This window comes from Melanotaenia boesemani, chromosome 18 (genome assembly GCF_017639745.1).
Source record: "Melanotaenia boesemani isolate fMelBoe1 chromosome 18, fMelBoe1.pri, whole genome shotgun sequence".
Classification (NCBI taxonomy): domain Eukaryota; kingdom Metazoa; phylum Chordata; class Actinopteri; order Atheriniformes; family Melanotaeniidae; genus Melanotaenia; species Melanotaenia boesemani.
This window is the reverse complement of record NC_055699.1, coordinates 22026401-22041702: the sequence shown is the minus strand read 5'-3', so window position 1 is coordinate 22041702 and position 15302 is coordinate 22026401. Positions and strand designations below refer to the sequence as shown.

At 37.8% G+C, this 15302-nt stretch overlaps 1 protein-coding gene across 1 annotated transcript in view; it reads left to right on the top strand.

The window, feature by feature from the left end:
• Nucleotides 1–15302, top strand: part of LOC121628724 (NACHT, LRR and PYD domains-containing protein 12-like) — a 2607341-nt gene that overhangs the window by 2051110 nt on the left and 540929 nt on the right. Inside the window, exons 10-12 of the mRNA XM_041967976.1 lie at nt 11254–11373; nt 12121–12240; nt 14413–14645. Of these exons, the coding sequence (XP_041823910.1) occupies nt 11254–11373; nt 12121–12240; nt 14413–14645 (473 nt within the window). The remainder of the gene's footprint in view (nt 1–11253; nt 11374–12120; nt 12241–14412; nt 14646–15302) is intronic.

The following is a 15302-nucleotide window of genomic DNA, read 5'->3' as shown; positions in this document are numbered from 1 at the left end:
GAGACGTAGTGCGTGATGTCATTAAAATCATAAACTGCATACGATCAAAGGCTCTTTCGCACCGCCAGTTCAGAGCGCTTTTGGAAGAAGTTGATGCGCAATACAGCGATGTTCTCTACCACCAAGATGTTCGCTGGCTCAGCAGAGGGAAAGTGCTCAAAAGATTTTTTCAGCTGCGCCATGCCATCGCGGACTTTCTGAAAACCAAGGGCAGTGACATCCAAATCCCTACAGATGACAGATGGATTTGTGACGTGGCTTTCATGGTGGACATCACAGACCTGCTCAACTCACTGAATGTTCAGCTTCAAGGCAAGGAGCAGATTATCACGGAGCTGTTTGACCATGTGAAGGCCTTTCAAATGAAGCTGGGATTACTCTCCCGACAGCTGTCTGCAGGTGAGCCAAAACAAAGATTTTACCTAATTAGAATAAAATCATCAAAACAAATAGTTAAATATGTTTACATGCAGATTTTGGCAAGTAGAAGTAGCTATGATATTTGGAGCATATTGTTCGGCAGTCAACATCAGAAAATAAGTCCCCTCCAAACTTGTTGGCTTTGCCTTGGGGTTCCATTCGCTCTGTCGGCACTTGTCTTGATTAAGTACATACAGCTCCTTTCTGCCCCACTGTAATTGTGCGCTCTTGGTGGTGCTGATCAGTAAAGATGCGTGTCTTTGATGGAGCCACATGTTGTTTGTAAATTTAAGTTTATATGGCAAACTTACTGGTTTGTGGGAAAAACTTAGATTATTTTATTTTCCCCAGGAAAAATGGCTCACTTCCCCAGTCTGAGAGAAGTCAAACTTGTAGAGGAGAAGCTGCCTGAATACGCAGAACTTGTCAGCAACCTAAACAGGGAGTTTGATGTGCGTTTTATGGACTTCAGAAAAAGTGCTGGAGACATGGACCTATTCTCTCAACCCTTCAGTGTTAGCCCTGACTCTGTCCCAGACCACATTCAAATGGAACTGATTGAGTTTCAATGTGATACAGAGCTAAAAAACAGATTTATGTCACTGAATCTGAAGGATTTCTACACTCAGATCTCACTGCAGAGGTACCCACACATTAAGAAACATGCACAGGTGATGCTTTCACTGTTTGGCAGCACTTACATCTGTGAGCAGACTTTTAGTATCATGAATCTCAACAAGTCCAGACTCAGAGGTACCCTGACTGATTCACACCTCGATGACATACTTACCTTGTCAGTGAGCCAAATGCAACCGAACATTGACAGGCTAGTAATGTCCAAAGATCAGCTTCATGTGTCTCACTAGTGTTAGCAATTTGCCTGGTAGAACATACATTGTTTGTTGTTTACATTTTGCACTATGCTTTGTTAGAATTAGTGCCTGTAATTTTGTTTGATGTCCTACTACCTGTGGCTTTATTGTTACTTTTCCATAGTGATGTTAGTAGTGTGTTATTTGCACAGAAGAAGAATGTGTTTGCATGCATGTACAATAATTAAAAGAATTATAATTTACATTTATTTGTGTTTCACCCTTAAAATTGCTGTGTTTGGCCCGTGGCTCACTGGTACAATTTCACTTTGGCCCTCGGAGGCAAAAACTTTGGGCACCCCTGCTCTAGAGAGAGAGTGGCGCCACCGGAAGCTCAAAACGCTTGCCGATCACGTGGTCCATGTAGCCTCCAAAAGTTCCAGGAAGTGCTTGGCGGCCAATACAAAATAATAAGAAAACTACGATAATCGGTAAATAATGATCAATGAAGACTTTGCTTTGCAATATTTTTATAGTTGTGTTCATTGATATGAATCATGTTAAGTTTACTAAACCTGTATGACATCAACAGCAATGTAAATCGTAATATTTTCTGTTTTTTTAACTTTATCTTTCAGACTGAGGCATACCAACAGGTGACGACAATGATTTACCAAGTGACTACACAATAAATCTAGGCTCACAGCATAATGATAACTGTTCTTACAGGAAAACTATATCCAATAAATAAAATTTAGATCCCAATTCATTTCAAATAAATGGGTTATCTATTCTTACTTATTACTATCTACTTGTGTGAATTGCTTTTAAGTCTTAAGACTTATTTTGACTGAGGCAGACTGACTCACAATATAATGTGTTCTTACAGAAAATCCATGGCAAATAAATAAAATTTTGAATTCAATTCATGGAAAATACATGGCTTTCTATCACTGTTTGTTAACTATCCCAAGACTTACTCCCTACATATACATAATAAATCAGACAAACACCCTTTGTTTTCCAAATGCATTTAATACCTAAAAGAATTCCTTTACAATAAAACTCGACTAGATCAGCATATCTAGCCATTTCTTTTCTCTGCTATCCTTGAATACAGTCTTAACCATGGTGTGCTGTGCTGCATGGGGCTGCTCCAATCGCTCAGAGAAAGGCGTGTGTATGTATGGCTTCCCCAAAGACAGGGACAGAAGGAAAATATGGATGGCCAAAGTTAGCAGGATACATTTGACCACCATCAGGGACTGTGAAAACAAAAAAATATGTGAGGTAATCATATTAAAACAATGCATTTACACATTTTCAAAGACAATATCATTGGGAAGTTTAATATTTTTAAATTAAACACAGAGAACACATCACAGGGAGATTTATATGGTTGAGGTTGCAGAATGTAGAAAAAAAGACAGGAAACAACACTTAAAAGTGGCCAAACCAGGAAGGTGAAGAAGAACAGTATCCCAGTTAACGTCAGGCAACCCCAGAACTGCTGAAAGTTCTTCAGGACAATGCTGCACGAGGGAAGAGTGATATACTTCCCTTAAGCATCTCTCTGCTTCTCTGCTCTCATCCTGCACACTGAGTGCTGAGTGCTGTCTACTGCAGCAAATGCACTCAAGTACAATCAGCCACTTATTTTGTGTATATTTTGTTAAGTTCTTAAGGTTAACATGTTTGTTACATTTAACAGGTTAGGTTTTATAGTTGCAAAGATTGTAAACATATATACTAAGAGTATTGTGCTATCTAATACTGTGTATTCATTTTCATATCTTTGTCCATAATTCCACAGCCTCATTAATACATTAAAATTAAATAAAAATGTAACTACAATCGCTCTCCCTACACATTAACCTCGCTATCAACGGCGTTGGATCAATTTATATTGACGAACAGAATTTACATTCATCAGCCTGTGGCATCTGTTGCTATCAGTGTGCTAGCATAAACTTTTATCGGTTTGTAATCTCTAAATATATTAATCTAGACGGTGACAATCCGTCAACATATTTATTTACTCCTGTCAAGTTGATTTCGATGCACAACTGATATGGAAATATGACTATTAAAACATCTTACCTTGAAGAAGTGTAGCTCCGACAATCTGCTCCATTGAAATACATTGACCGTCGCTTAGCTTTTGCTAACTTCCGGGAACTTTTGAGGGGCTCCATACGCCGCCATTGCTGTGAAAAAACTGAACCATTGCAGTGAACGGAGATGGCGCCACTCTCTCTCTAGAGGCACACTAATCTGACATAGAGTGCCTCTAGAGAGAGAGTGGCGTCATCTCCGTTCACTGCAATGGTTCAGTTTTTTCACAACAATGGCGGCGTATGGAGCCCCTCAAAAGTTCCCGGAAGTTAGCAAAAGCTAAGCGACGGTCAATGTATTTCAATGGAGCAGATTGTTGGAGCTACACTTCTTCAAGGTAAGATGTTTTAATAGTCATATTTCCATATCAATTGTGCATCGAAATCAACTTGACATGAGTAATTAAATATGTTGGCGGATTGTCACCGTCTAGATTAATATATTTAGAGATTACAAACCGATAAAAGTTTATGCTAGCACACTGATAGCAACAGATGCCACAGGCTGATGAATGTAAATTCTGTTCGTCAATATAAATTGATCCAACGCCATTGATAGCGAGGTTAATGTGTAGGGAGAGCGATTGTAGTTACATTTTTATTTAATTTTAATGTATTTATAAGGCTGTGGAATTATGGACAAAGATATGAAGATGATTCTGTATGTGGGTCATAATGTGTGACCACCGCATTTCACACGTTTAACACTATAGGCCGGGCCAATAATTACACCGTTCATTTTACATAATAACTAGAAAGTGAGCTGTTTTGTCGAATAGTACAGCCCATACAATTATACAATATTAGGGCTGTCATTTGATATTGCAGTTCAGTCATATATATTCACTATATATTATACTATTATATATTAATTATGTTGTATTATCAGTTCTGGGGTTGCCTGCTGTTAACTGGGATACTGTTCTTCTTCACCTTCCTGCTTTGGCCACTTTTAAGTGTTGTTTCCTGTCTTTTTTTCTATATTCTGCAACCTCAACCATATAAATCTCCCTGTGATGTGTTTAATTTAAAAATAAACTTCCCAATAATATGGTCTTTGAAAATGTGTAAATGCATTGTTTTAACATGATTGCCTCACATATTTTTTTGTTTTCACAGTCCCTGATGGTGGTCAAATGTATCCTGCTGACTTTGGCCATCCATATTTTCCTTCTGTCCCTGTCTTTGGGGAAGCCATACATACGCACGCCTTTCTCTGAGCGATTGGAGCATCCCCATGCAGCACAGCATACCATGGTGAAGACTGTATTCAAGGATAGCAGAGAAAAGAAATGGCTAGATATGCTGATCTAGTCGAGTTTTATTGTAAAGGAATTCTTTTAGGTATTAAATGCATTTGGAAAACAAAGGGTGTTTGTCTGATTTATTATGTATATGTAGGGAGTAAGTCTTGGGATAGTTAACAAATAGTGATAGAAAGCCATGTATTTTCCATGAATTGAAATCAAAATTTTATTTATTTGCCATGGATTTTCTGTAATAACACATTATATTGTGAGTCCAGACTTGTGTAGTTATCAGTCTGCCTCAGTCAAAATAAGTCTTAAGACTTAAAAGCAATTCACACAAGTAGATACTAATAAGTAAGAATAGATAACCCATTTATTTGAAATGAATTGGTGATCTAAATTTTATTTATTGGATATAGATTTCCTGTAAGAACAGTTATCATTATGCTCTGAGCCTAGATTTATTGTGTAGTCAATTGGTAAACCATTGTCGTCACCTGTTGGTATGCCTCAGTCTGAAAGATAAAGTTAAAAAAACAGAAAATATTACGATTTACATTACTGTTGATGTCAAACAGGTTTAGTAAAACTTTGATGATTCATATCAATGAACACAACTATAAAAATATTGCAGAGCAAAGTCTTCATTGATCATTATTTACCGATTATCGTAGTTTTCTTATTATTTTGTATTGGCCGCCAAGCACTTCCTGGAACTTTTGGAGGCTACGTGGACCACGTGATCGGCAAGCGTTTTGAGCTTCCGGTGGCGCCACTCTCTCTTTAGAGGCACACTAATCTGACAAGATGAGGAAAAGGGAGGAGAAACGAAAGTGAAAGAATTCATAGTTCAGCTCCATCTTGAGTAAACAGCAGCAACAGAAAACCTCAGTTCTAATAAAGGTGAGTGTCATTAACATTCTTCTGTCAGAGTGTCTCAGTGGGTTTTCTCTCTGTGGAATGAAGAGGAAGAGGAGATAAACTGATTCTTCGTCAATACAAACAGCTTTTATTCAGCTGAGCAGTTAAACTCCGGGACTTGATGTTTCTCGTGTGGCTGGAAAACTCCGTTTCACTGTGAAATTTTAACAGATCAGTCTGTGATTTTGTATGGAAAAATAATAAATAAAGACACATTTCTACCTCTTTTATGTGTTTTCTGGCAGATTCAACTTAAACATTATCTATATATTTCCTTGCGTTCATAAACACGTCGTCCTTCCTGCACGCTCTCTGTGGCCTGACGTGTCCGCCGCGGGGCCGTACACAGACACGGTGGAGACTATGGGGCGCCAAGTGTAAAAATTCAGTATAAAAGTTGTAGCTGACACATTTTCATTATTTATCTCACTTTTCTCACATTTAGCACATTTTTCCTACATTTTCCTACATTTAACATAACTTTTAACCACATGTATAATGGTCAAATAGAACATCTAAATCTAAATTTTAAATCTAAATCTAAATGCTATATGTTAAATCTTATATCTAAATGTTAAATCTTATATCTAAATGTTAAATCTAAATCTAAATGTTTAACCTGAATGTTTCGAATATATGCTAATTAACCCCGCCCCTTTTAACCTCAACCAATACGCTAGTAGGGAAACACTCGCTCGCACGCACACACACACACAAACACAGGAAAAATGTGCTAAATGTGAGAAAAGTGAGATAAATAATGAAAATGTGTCAGCTACAACTTTTATACTGAATTTTTACACTTGGCGCCCCATAGGAGACTGCGGTGTTGTGTCCCTCTAAAAATAACCCGCCACGCCTGTCAAGTCTGCCTGGTAAACGATGGAAACCTCAAACTAATAACCAGGACCTGTTCCAGGAAGCGGGTTATGTTATCTCCAAGTATGTTAACCCTGAACTGGGAGAAACTCTGGGTTTCTGTCCAAGTGAGGCAAGGCTTACCTTGATTGTGTTACCATGGTAACTGACTCGGTGAGTTCAATCATGAGTTTCTACCTGTCTCCTCCCACCTGAAGCTGCTGATGGACATGGATTGTCCGTACCAACACGATTCCGGAGATTTAGAAGCTGAATTAATACACTGATTTACGTAGGGAGAAGATGTTTCAGAACTCGAACAAACGTGTTATTTCCTGATCATTATATCATAAAACAGTACCATTTTACAGTCACTCAAATTCTCAAATATTTAATAAATTCTCAAATTCAATAAATATCAAACATGACACATTGGACGTATAAGATGACGTCACAGCAAGATTTTGTAAATATGCCCTTTCCTCATAGCGCTGACACCATGAAACATTTTAGACAGACAAAAATGATCTATCTATCTGTCTGTCTGTCTGATCAGAACATTAGATGAGAGGACATAAACTGTTAGACAGCATTTGTTGGGGATTTAAATCACTAATATTAACTGAATATTTATTTTGTGTATTAACGAGTTTTAAATAGACATAAAAATACAATAATACATTACCTTTCTAAAAGATGTCTTTATACTTTATTTTCAATTGTCTACATGTGTTTTTCCCCCAGTGGGATTTAAGCTAAATAAAACTTTCGTTTTGTTCTATTACCAATGTTTTTAATGCACAATTTTAATAAAGTTAAATATCCAGTCAGTGGACTAATGGATTCCTAATGAACCTCTGAAAATTCTACCTCAATCAGAGGAATTTGGGATTAATAAAAATCCATTCTATTAAATAATTATAATTTCCTTTTACTTTTTATTTAATTACAGCGATCCTCAGATATTTTTCTTATTTTTTTTCATATGACAGTGATGAAAAGTTTTGCAGAAAAATTTCCCATTCTTCCTGCAAACACATCTTTAGGTTTTCAACACTACAGGCTCCTGTTTTTTTTTTTTTTTTTAATATTTCTCCAGTATTTGCTACTGAGGACAGGTCAGGACTGCAGGCAGGCAGGCCAGTCCTGTACCCGCACCCTCTTCTTCCTCAGCCGTGCTGCTCTTATATGTATTCAATTCAGCTCAATTCAGATTTATTTATAAAGCACATTTACAACAACCTCAGTTGACCAAACTGCTCTACAAAGCAGAGCAGTCAGAAGCCCAAAGCCATTACAACAATAAAATAAACCAGTTTAACTCAAAACAAGTTACAGAATAAAATAACAGAGTACATTAATGTAACATAAAAACACACAATACAATAAAAACTCTAATCAAATGCTCAAGGTGGAGGAAAAGCCAGTGAGAAAAGGTATGTTTTTAAAAATGATTTAAAATGATCAACGCTTTGTGCTGATCTAATGTTAAAGGCTGTTCTAAAGTCCGGGAGCAGCGACAGAAAAAGTTCTGTCACCTCTGCCTTTAACCTGGATCTAGGAACTGTGAAGAGCAACTAACTTGATCTCAGTGCTCTGACAGGACTGTGAGAAGTTAAAATCTTTGATAAATAAGGTTTTCCCTGAATGTGTTGAATGTGGTTCTTCATCGTCTTGCTGGAAACGTCATGGATGTCCCTGGAAAAGATGTGATCTTGAAAGCTTGAAGGTTTCTTTAAATCTCAGTGAAGTTTCTGCTTTGATGCTGCAGAGCGCTGATCCAACCCCAAACCTTTACAGATCCAGGCTTTTGGACTCGTTGCTGACAACAGTCTAGATGCTCCTTTTGATCTTTGCTCCATTTTTCCAACTAAGAGCTGGAATACTGACTGATCTGACCACAATCCATGTTTTTCAATGTTTGATGGTCATGGTTCAAAGAAAGGGAGCCCAGCTCCCCCAAAAAGACTCACCTGAGACCCTCAGAGGAAGCTCTAAAAATTGACCACTTTCAGGAAATATTTTACTTTATTTTGCATAAAGATTCCTGATGTTTCTTTTGTGTTGTGTGTTTGTTAATTGAATACATCAAATTTACTGAATGTTGCAGGTGATCCGTTCTGTTTCTGTCGGCACCGCAGACGGCAGCTTTTTATTTTTTTGTTTGCCATGAGCCGCCCAAACAGGACCACTTCATTTCCTGCTCCCTCTACCCTAACCCCGTAGAATCACCAGTTAACCCAACATGGTGTTTTTGGTCTGTGGGAGGAAATTATTTCTGTATTAAAATAAAGTTTTGTCACAGTAATAATTTAAATATTTAGTTTTACATTAATTAAACCCAGAAATTTAATTTCTGATCTCCATCTTTAAGTTGTAGAGGTTGACAGATGGTGAAAGAGGTTTAAATGTTTTCATGGTGCTACAGACAGAATCATGTTTCATCCAGATGTTCAGACGAGTCTTTAAGAATTCTGGAGATCCTCAGATTTTAGCTCTAAGTTGTGATAAATGACTGTTGGGTTTTTTTCTCCTGACTTCGTTCATGTTGGAGGACTTCACTGCACTCAGAAACTCAGCTGGAAAACAAACACCAACAGCTGATCCAGATGTTTCTCTGTCATCACAAACTCAGTCTGATGCTCTGAGGAAACCGATGACGTCTCATTTCTGACAGGAAGCCAGAAGAAACAGAAAGAAAAGCAGGAGGTCTGGAACTGGTGGAACTGGTTTTTGTTTGGGTGTTAGACCTGAACAGACATGTTTGTTTTCATTCGTTGGTTCTGAGTGTTTCTGCTTTACCTCTCAGGAAGACGAGGACAGAGGACAGAGTGGAGTCTGCAGGGTCCAGCTGTTTGTCTGTGATGGCGGACCCATCCAGACCACCAAACTTGACCAGACCATCATCAGACACAAAGTAAGTGAACTGCTAATGATGGGCTTTAGCTTCTTAGATGAGTCCGTTGCTATGGCAACTTAATGCTGGAAGTGAACGCTGAAGCTGGAAATGAAAGTGTTCAAACCTGCTCATTTATCCAGACTCTAAAATCTGCTTTAGTTCATGTAAAAGGGGCGGAGCTGACGGCAAAGGACCATGTCAGAGATTTCTTTATTTAGCCAAGTTCCACACAAGACCAGAATATCTGCATCGGTGGACTGAATCCAGGTTGATGCTCATCACGATTTCCTCCACGGGGGTGAGGGGTTGTAACGATCGCCTCAAACCCATCTTTTGCCCACTACCGTCTTCTTATTGGCTGTGAAATGGCAATATCTGTTAAATTATAGGCTACCGGAGAAATTTGTCCAAGGCAGATGAGAAATTCTTACCAGTCTGAAGAATGTTTTTATATTTTGTTTTCACTTGGATCCAAATATAATATAATATAATATAATTGTGGCAAAGGGTTTCCACATTAAGCTGTGACGCTGGCTGAGGCGGTAACAATATGAATTTGATCCCGGTCAGAGAATCAGGCTCCAGAGAAGAGATGTCATTCAACTCGTTTTATTCACCAACATAGATGCACAGAACATGAGCGTGAAGTAGTTGAGCTTGGAGATGTATGTGTGTGTGGTCTGCAACAGAACACATATTGGGACCGAATTAAAGAAAGCTTTACACAGTTCCTTGAAGGACTAAACTAAAGAGGAGGAATCCACAATATTAACTCAAATATACATAGGCGTGGCGATTAGCTACTTTCTCCCATCACACCTGCATCATTAACATGACTATTACAGAACATCTGAACAGTACGGAGTATTAACACGAAGCAATGAATTCCTTGATTGACACTAACTGCTAAATATACTCACAGATAAGCATACAGCTACATGCTAATAGCCTGCTAACAATGATATGATTAGCTGCTTACAGAATACTGGAAAACACATTGACTCGCATATATGTTATATTTACAATAATTACGAGAAATTAAAGAACACTCGATCTGTCTGGCATCTCAATACTTACAAGTTATTCATGAACGCACGGTCAATTCACGCTGCACAAGTTAAATTTTCTTGCTAACTGTTAACTCACACTGCTACTGCTGCTACTGAAGCTAAGGAAAACAACTTAGCAGGGCTGCAGTACACATCTCCGCCACAAGGTGTCCTGTCCGGCTTCCAGACAATAATATAATATAATATAATATAATATAATATAATATAATATAATATAATATAATATAAAATGAGCTGTTATTGTATTTATGTTTATTATGTGTTTTATGTATTTTAATGTAATTTTATATTATTTTATTCTTGTATTTTGCTTTATGACATATATTGGTTTATTTTATTTTATTTTAATGATGGCCTAGGCATTTTATCTTCTTTGCTTTGTACAGCACTTTGGTCAACTGAGGTTGTTTTTATATGTGCTTTATAAATAAATTTGACTTGACTTGATATAATATAATATAATATAGACAGACAGACAGACAGACAGACAGACAGACAGACAGATAGATAGATAGATAGATAGATAGATCCTGTAATTAAACCTGTGGAAATTATATTTGGCCATCTTCATCATGATGCGTGCCGTCTTTTATAGGTTGACTGTGAACATGCACACACCTGTTTTAACCACTACTGGGTTCTAATAGTGTTTTCATATCAGGTGTTTTGGGTCCGACAGTGTGAGTTAGGACGTCAGAGGATTTAGCAACCTCGTGCACATGCTTTATTACAGCTTTTGTTAAACTTTCTTTCTGTAAATAACCCCCCTGGTCTAAGAGGACTGATCCAAACATGAAAGCTTCTGATTCTCTGCAGCAGTTTGTGTGTTCAGAGCTTCTTCAGTGGTTTTCATCAGAGAATTTCTCACTGATTGATGTGACATGAATGACAACATGTTTGTGTTTGCAGAGGTCAGAACCACAGATGGAGAACAGAGACTCCAGAACTGGACTGTCTGTCTATGAAGAGTGACTGGTCCATGCCAAATCCTCCAGACTTCAGTGCTGGACCTGGACCTTCAGATTCACAGTAAGAGAAGTGAAACAGAGGTTTCAGGATGTTCTCCTTTATTTTCTGGTCCCTGCAGAGAACTTAGAGGGTCAGAAGCCGAACCATCCAGAGTTCCTGGTCTGTGTGGAAAGTTCCTGCAGTGGAAACGTGTCCTCTGATGTCAGTAAACCAGAAAAGCTGGAATCTGGTCTAAGAGGACTGATCCAAACACACACATTCAGTAATGGACCTGGACCTTCAAACTCGCGGCAAGAGAAGTGACTCAAGGTTTGAGGATAATTGCTGATCTCCCTGAAGTCTCTGGAACAGTCCATCCTTCCATTTGTGACCACGTATCTGCTGCCAGCTCCACAACATCAGAGCAAACACTGATAACACATGTTAACAGCTGGCTTTCCAAACATTTCTTTACATCATCAACATCCAGCTGTTTGAGCTTGAGGATCTGTGAAGATGGAAAGCTGCTGAGCTGTAAGTTCATCCACAGAAATGCCTCAACAGAGTCCAGGCTTGTTGGCAACTCCGAGGAACTTTTGGAAAACAATCAGAAAAGAATCTTTACAGTCATACTTCCTGATCTCTCCTTTGTGCTCCATGACTTTATGTTTACAGAAACCTCTCAGATGGGAGGGTTTTCTGAGTCTTCCTTTCCTATTGGACAGTAATTTTTTTGATTGACAGTTCTGTTATGCAGTGTCCCTTGTCTCCATGTGAGGATTTCTCACCGTTGATGTGATATGAATGACAACATGTTTGTGTTTGCAGAGGTCAGAACTACAGATGGAGAACAGAGACTCCAGAACCCGACTGTCTGTCTATGAAGAGTGACTGGTCCAAAGATAAACCTCCAGACCTGAGTAATGGACTTGGATCTTTAGACTTAAGGTAAGAGAAGTGAAAGGCAAGAAACAGGTTTCATGATTTTACATTTGTTGATTTTTAACAGGAGTTTCTTGGTCACAAAGTAAAATTATCTTCATTAAAGAAACTTGATGTTTTATTCAGGTCATGTCAACATTTTTTTCCATTTGTATATTTTTTTCTTTCATTTTTTTAGGACACTAAGTTTAAAAATGTCTCTATTGAGTACTAAATTAAAATAAAGTTTTTTTTAATCATCATTTTTGTTAAGATCATCTTATCAGATCAGAGCTCAGCAGCTCCAGTAATCCTGAACAACCTTCATGCGTCAGTGATGCTTTATTTTTGTCTGATTTTATTTGAGCTGCTCTTTTCTCATCATCTCACATATCAGCATTTTATTTCTTCTTATTATTATTATTTATATATCAACTTTTATATCAATACAATATACATTATATCAGTTTGTGTGTGTGTCATTAACAATCATTTTCATTCAATCCTTAATTAAAAAAAGAAAAAAAAAACACATAAATCAGGATTAAAATATCTTTTTTATGGTAAATATGCTGAGATCTTGCAGCAGTGATGTCTCCATATAAACTGAACATAATCAGAGGAAACTTCAGATTTTTGTGCAGGAAATGTTGAGTTTGTTTTAACATCAACCTGCAGCCAGATGAACTGGTCCTTAATCAGTCAGAGGAAAAACAGATGATTGTTTGCATAGGCGTTACTAGCCCATTTTGGGGGGTGCTGACGTACGCCTAAATTGAATCCCAGCACTCATAAAATTTGAGATTTTATTTTTTTTTTATTATTATTTGTGTCCTTTTTTTTTTTTTTTTTTTTTACAAACTAGAAATGTATAAAAACCATGCTATGCTTGTTTGAAACATAATATAGAAAAATACCCTCCCCCCCTTCTCAAAAATGATATGATCCCGCCTGCCTTTCCCCACCTCGGGCTCTGAGCTCTCTGCAGAGCGATGCGCTGCCTTCCTGAGGGGCTGATGTAGCTGCTGTAGCGGTGTAAGTAACTTACACCAGGATATGTGACACAATTCTTAACTTTTACCACTTAATACCAACACATTATTATCATTAGCAGTCCTCATGTTTGCTGCATTTAAGCTTAGATTTCTGTTTGTGTTGTTAGGTAAGGGTTAGTCAACGTTTTTCTAGCTAAGAAACATTAGAAGTGGTCAGTATCACTGTCCTCTGTTTGAACTGGAATGAGAGAAACTAGCTGTTGTGTCATGTGCATGTGTTAAGATTAAAGCCAAGGTGCTACTGACTCGCTAACTGACTGAGTGTGTGTGTGTGCACAGACAGACAGACAGACAGCCTCATCATGAACATAAGATTGTTTCTTTTGGAAAAAAAGTCAGGTTCAGATAAGAAAGATCAAATGGTCTGTCTATCAAGAATAAGTAATAAGTTGTTATAAGTTGGATCAATGTATCATTGTCTATATCTCATATTAGATAAATAACACATTGTTCGGTTATTTGCCTTTTGGTTGACAGTACAAAAAAAGAGAGAGGAGCAGAGAGGACTTTATTAGTATTTTCAATAATATTTTTTCATATTTATGTATTTTCTTTAATCTAGTTAAATAAAATCTATTTGTGTATGATTGTCAGTCGAAAGAGGGAGAGATGAAAAAGGGGAAGGCGAGGAGAAAGTGCAAGGTCAGGAAGAAGCAGGTAAGAAGAGAGTTGAACACCGAAACGTAATCGACAGATTTGCCAATGAGGCGAGAGGTTAAAGTAAAAGGAATAATCTGCAGTATCCATACAAAGATAACATACATAGCATACATTGTACCACAGGCAGGATTGCCTCTCTTTTGTAATTGTATTATTATTATTATTATTATGTAGATTCCAAGCACTTTTTAAAATGTATTTGTATATATATGTATTTATTATATCCATTTTTTTGTGTTTTTGGTACTCACTATAGTGGGCGGGTTTACTCCAGAAACATACATAGTGTTTATGTGTATGTTGAAGCAGCTAAAATCAAAGGATCATCTTTTTCATCACAGACTGAATCTTGGATCCAAACAGAAACCTAGAAACTCTTTTACTGTCCTCTGATACGTCACAGCTTCTGGACAAGGTCGACACTTCCTGATATTTGTAGCAACAGTCAGAAAAACATTTTAATGATGAAGAAATGTTTTCACAGGAGGAAGAGGAGTGGTGTCTGTGAGGAAGAGCAGCTGTCCTGCTGTCCTTTGTGTCAGGACATCCTGAAGGATCCAGTCTCTACCAGCTGTGGACACTGGTTCTGCAGACACTGCATCAGCTCATACTGGGACCAGTCTGCTTCATCAGGAGGCTCCTCCTGTCCCCAGTGTGGGAAAAGACCCAGAACCAGAACTGGACTGCAGACAGCTGGTCAGAGCAGAACTGTAACAGGTCAGATATTTCTGTTCAGATCTTGTTTTAACTCAGACGTGTTGTTAAATGTTTCAGATCGTTATAAAGATCATCTCAGTGAAATCTGTTAGACTTTTTCTGGAAGACGTGTCCTGTGTTCTCTCTTGAAGAAAAATCAAAGTTCATACATTTATCTTCCATATTTGATGGTTTCTGATGCCTCCAGCTGTCTCTGTGTTCATGAACCAATCAGTTTTCAGGGCCAATCAGAGCAGCTAGAATCAGCCTTCATCCTCCAAACAACCCCTGAACCGACCCTCTGTCCTCTAAGTCTAACACAGTAAGAAGACCATAATGCAGGCTGTTTACTAATTGTTAGACTACCTGGGGTTTAGTCAGTCCTAAAAACCTGATCCAACATATTGGGATTAAAAAAATAAAAACAAAATCAAGATGATTCCACTGCAGAAACTTTGCTGGAAGCTCAAACAAACAACAAAAAGGCTCCATCATGATTTTAAAAGTCTGTCTGTGTTCAGCTCTCAGGATGTCTGGAACTGAATCTCTGGTTTGACTTCAGTTTCTCGGCTGTTTTTACTTGTTTCTCTGTTTACTGACGGCTTCACTGTGAGGCTGAAGGAAAAAATCTACTGGAAAAAGAAAAAAATTGTAATTAATCTGATTTATTTTCTTTTT